At 36.6% G+C, this 3,802-nt stretch overlaps 1 protein-coding gene across 1 annotated transcript; it reads left to right on the forward strand.

The window, feature by feature from the left end:
- Positions 1-540: 540 nt before the first annotated feature.
- LOC149781691 (uncharacterized) lies at positions 541-3,374 on the forward strand. Its single transcript, XM_089934776.1, has one exon. The coding sequence runs from the start codon at positions 602-604 to the stop codon at positions 2,168-2,170; it is 1,569 nt and encodes a 522-aa protein (XP_089790902.1). The 5' UTR covers positions 541-601; the 3' UTR covers positions 2,171-3,374.
- The last annotated feature ends 428 nt before the right edge of the window (positions 3,375-3,802 follow it).

The following is a 3,802-nucleotide window of genomic DNA, read 5'->3' on the forward strand; positions in this document are numbered from 1 at the left end:
CCCCTTAGCACCAGTCCAGTTAGAAAGTATAAATCAGTGAATAAAATGACTAAGTTTTGTGCATTTTCTTATACACTTGATGTTTTTCGTATTTAACAATAATGTGGGGGGGGGGGGTGTTGTTACAAACAAACGGGAGTGTGTGCTGATATTATAGTTGATATTTGTCAAACTGATTTTTTACTGGGTATTACATGTACTGAAGTTGAAGTTGAATGAGTGATCTTAGTTTCCAAAATATATATTTTGTAAAATGACGCTGTTCGCATGATTTTCTCAGCACAGACCCATACTCTGAGTATGCTTAATTTGCTGTGTGGTATAGGTTTGGTTCTGAGTATAAAAAATCGAAAGATATTACCTTTTCTATATTATGGTGATGATGTTCTTAAATTTTAGACGTGTGTGGCCATTCGACCATGTACGTCCATTATTTTCTTGGGTTATTTTTCTAATTTGGTATAGTGAAAATGTCCACTGTAAGTGGACCAATAGTACGAGTGTCATGCAGTCACGTGATTTATTCTGGAAACGCTTGGAAGCTAGCACCAAAGAAGTTCTCTCACCGATAGTTTCACTAGAAACGTACCTGTACAGGGAGATGGAAGGTACATTACTACACGAGGGGACTCATTCTGGCACAGCGCCGATCGTCGGTAATTTTAAAATTGAAGACTTGAAAGGCGTCGTAAGAGTGCTGTCAACAAACAAACCAAAGCAGAAACCATACAAAAATGTTTTGGAAAATGCCCAAACTGGGAAATGTAATATAGCAAAGCACACGATAAAACATACCAACAGCAAAACATTAAGATGCGAAGTTTGTGGAAAAGAATTTACTGTTAAAGGATGGTTGGAAAAGCACATGTTGTTACATACAGGAGATATGCCATACACGTGTGCAAAATGCAGTACAGGGTTTATTTTACATGGACATCTGTTGAGGCATATGAGAATGCATGCAGCAAAACCGTTTCAGTGTGCAGTTTGTAGTAAAACATTTAATTTGAATGACAGCCTGAAAGAACACTTGAAGATTCATACAGCAGGCAAACCGTACGAATGTGACATATGCAGCAAGACATTTGGTCTCAAGTCGTCTCTAAGAGAACACACGAAATCACACATTAGAGACGAACTTTACAAATGTGGAGTTTGTGATGCAACGTTTCCATTCCGTGCGAATTTAGCCCATCATCTAAAATTACATGCCGGAACAAAACTACACAAATGCGAAATGTGTTGTAAAACGTTTCTTACCAAAGAAACTCTGAAAGGTCATTTACGGATTCACACCGGACTGAAGTCATTCAAATGTAGCGAGTGTAACAAATCCTTTGCTCAAAGAAGGATCTTGCAACAGCACATACAAGTTCATAGTACGGAAAAACCATACAAATGTGAACATTGTAATGCAACTTTTAGAGGCAGTGGAAATCTAACAAAACATCTTAGAATACATACTGGAGTTAAACCATACAAATGTGAAATTTGTTGTAAACGGTTTGCCCATAGCGATATACTCAGAAAACACGTGAGCATTCACACAGGAGATCTGCCATTCAAATGTTCTGATTGTAGCAAGGCCTTTCGTCTTAAAGAGTCTTTAATTAATCACATGAGGGTGCATAGTGGAGACAAACCATACACATGTGAAACTTGTGGCAAAATGTTTAGCTACCTGTCAAATCTGAGGAGACATAAAAGAACACATACAGAAGAAAAGCCATATAAATGTTGTGAGTGTGAAAAAAAGTTCACCTCTAGTGACCAACTAAAAAAGCATGTAAATGTACACAGTGGAATTAAACCATACAAATGTGAAGTTTGTAAAAAGACATTTAGACAAAATGGAAATTTAAAGAGCCATATGAGAAAACACAGTGGAGAAAGGATCTACAAGTGTAACATTTGCAATAAAGCCTTTTTCTGGCACGAGAGCCTTAAGAAACACATTGTAATGCACTCAGGAGAAAAACTGTACAAATGTGACATATGTGACAAAGAATTTAGTCAAAAAGAAAATTTAAAATGTCATATTAGCATACATACACAAGAAAACATGTATGTGTGTGACGTGTGTGGGAGACAATTTACGCTGAATCAGAATTTGAAAAGGCATATCAAAAGAGTCCATGAGATCAGGAGACAAAACATGGAAACCTCATAACATTTAAAAAATATATGGAAACGTCATAATGTTAAAAATATATTGAAATATAATAACGTTCAAAAGTAAGAACATCACAGAGGTAAAATCAGATATAGTTCTACAATATAAGATGCCTGTCTGGATATAAGTGTCTTAGGGAATTAAGTTGGAAGTAGTTTTCTCTAATGAAACAAATAAAAAGATAGTAATTTTGAAGAAAGTATTTAGATAACTTCATTTCATTAAAAATAATTATCATCATGCAACTGAAATGTAGGTCAGTGGGACTTGAAAACACATCCATTTGCTTGTGTGAAATTTGAAGTTATTAGCAAAATAATGTCAAGCTAAGTAAAGTCTGACCAAAGCAACATGAGCTTTTAATTTGTAGAAAAGCATCAATATGGGCTGCCAAGTGTGTGAGATATTCCTGAAAATTCTCATTCTGATGTTAGTCGACCTCGGAACCTAATTCACAGTGCCATTATTTTGGAAGTAAGACAGTCACCCCCAAAACATAAATATCAGGGTATGTGTCTTACATTATATGATTAAAACCAGAGGGTGAAAAATCTTGTCTATTGAAATGATCGATTATTGATGAAATTGAGTGTAACTGTAGGCTAGATTCTGATGAATGTTAAGTATGTGCCAAGTGTTGTTGATGCATAGTTATGTACATTTTTGTGCGAATGAGAACACATTTATATTTCCCAACATTGGGGTATGCATGTCAAGAAGACTTTTCTAAAAGATACAGTTTTGTAAATCAGCAAACTTTGATGAATATCCCTTAAAAATGAGTGAGCATGAAACTGTCTTGTATAGTCAGTTTGGTTGAGTACTTGTATTGTCAGTTTGGTTGAGTACTTGTATGGTCAGTTTGGTTGAGTACTTGTATAGTCAGTTTGGTTGAGTACTTGTATGATCAGTTTGGTTGGGTACTTGTATGGTCAGTTTGATTGATTACTTGTATATTCATTTTGGCTGAGTACTTGTATAGTCAGTTTGGTTGAGTATTGTCAGTTTGGTTGAGTACCTGTATGGTCAGTTTGGTTGACTACTTGTATGGTCAGTTTGATTGATTACTTGTATATTCAGTTTGGCTGAGTACTTGTATAGTCAGTTTCGTTGAGTACTTGTATGGTCAGTTTGGTTGAGTACCAGTATGGTCAGTTTGGTTGAGTACTTGTATGGTCAGTTTGGTTGAGTACTTGTATGGTCAGTTTGGTCGCAAGGCTCCCGTTTTTCCCGTTAGAGGAGTGTTTCAGGTAAGGATTGGGAAGAAGGTACCTGATGAAACTGTTCAGTAAACGGGTCCACAATAGTTTGTCTACTTGTTGCAAACTCAAATTGGCAATGGCAGCACCGATAATACAATACACTACAAAGATCTGGCAGAAAAAAACGAGTTGCGTTTTAGGCACACGTTCTCCACACCACACCGATAATGGCTGCTTTTGAAGATCTTGCAGTGAAGAACGGCGTAAAGGAGTGGTCACGGTTGTGGTGACAGCTGAGGCTGTGTTGAAAGGCATGATGAACACTTCTTTTTATAGTCGATGACTTTCGAAGCTTCGATCCAGGAGTAAAACCTCGGTGGATATCCTTTCGACTGTATTTTGACTTCTTTGACACGTTGTTTTCACA

The sequence above is a fragment of the Sinohyriopsis cumingii genome, chromosome 15 (assembly GCF_028554795.1).
Source record: "Sinohyriopsis cumingii isolate HCF-2022 chromosome 15, ASM2855479v2, whole genome shotgun sequence".
NCBI classification, from domain to species: Eukaryota; Metazoa; Mollusca; class Bivalvia; order Unionida; family Unionidae; genus Sinohyriopsis; species Sinohyriopsis cumingii.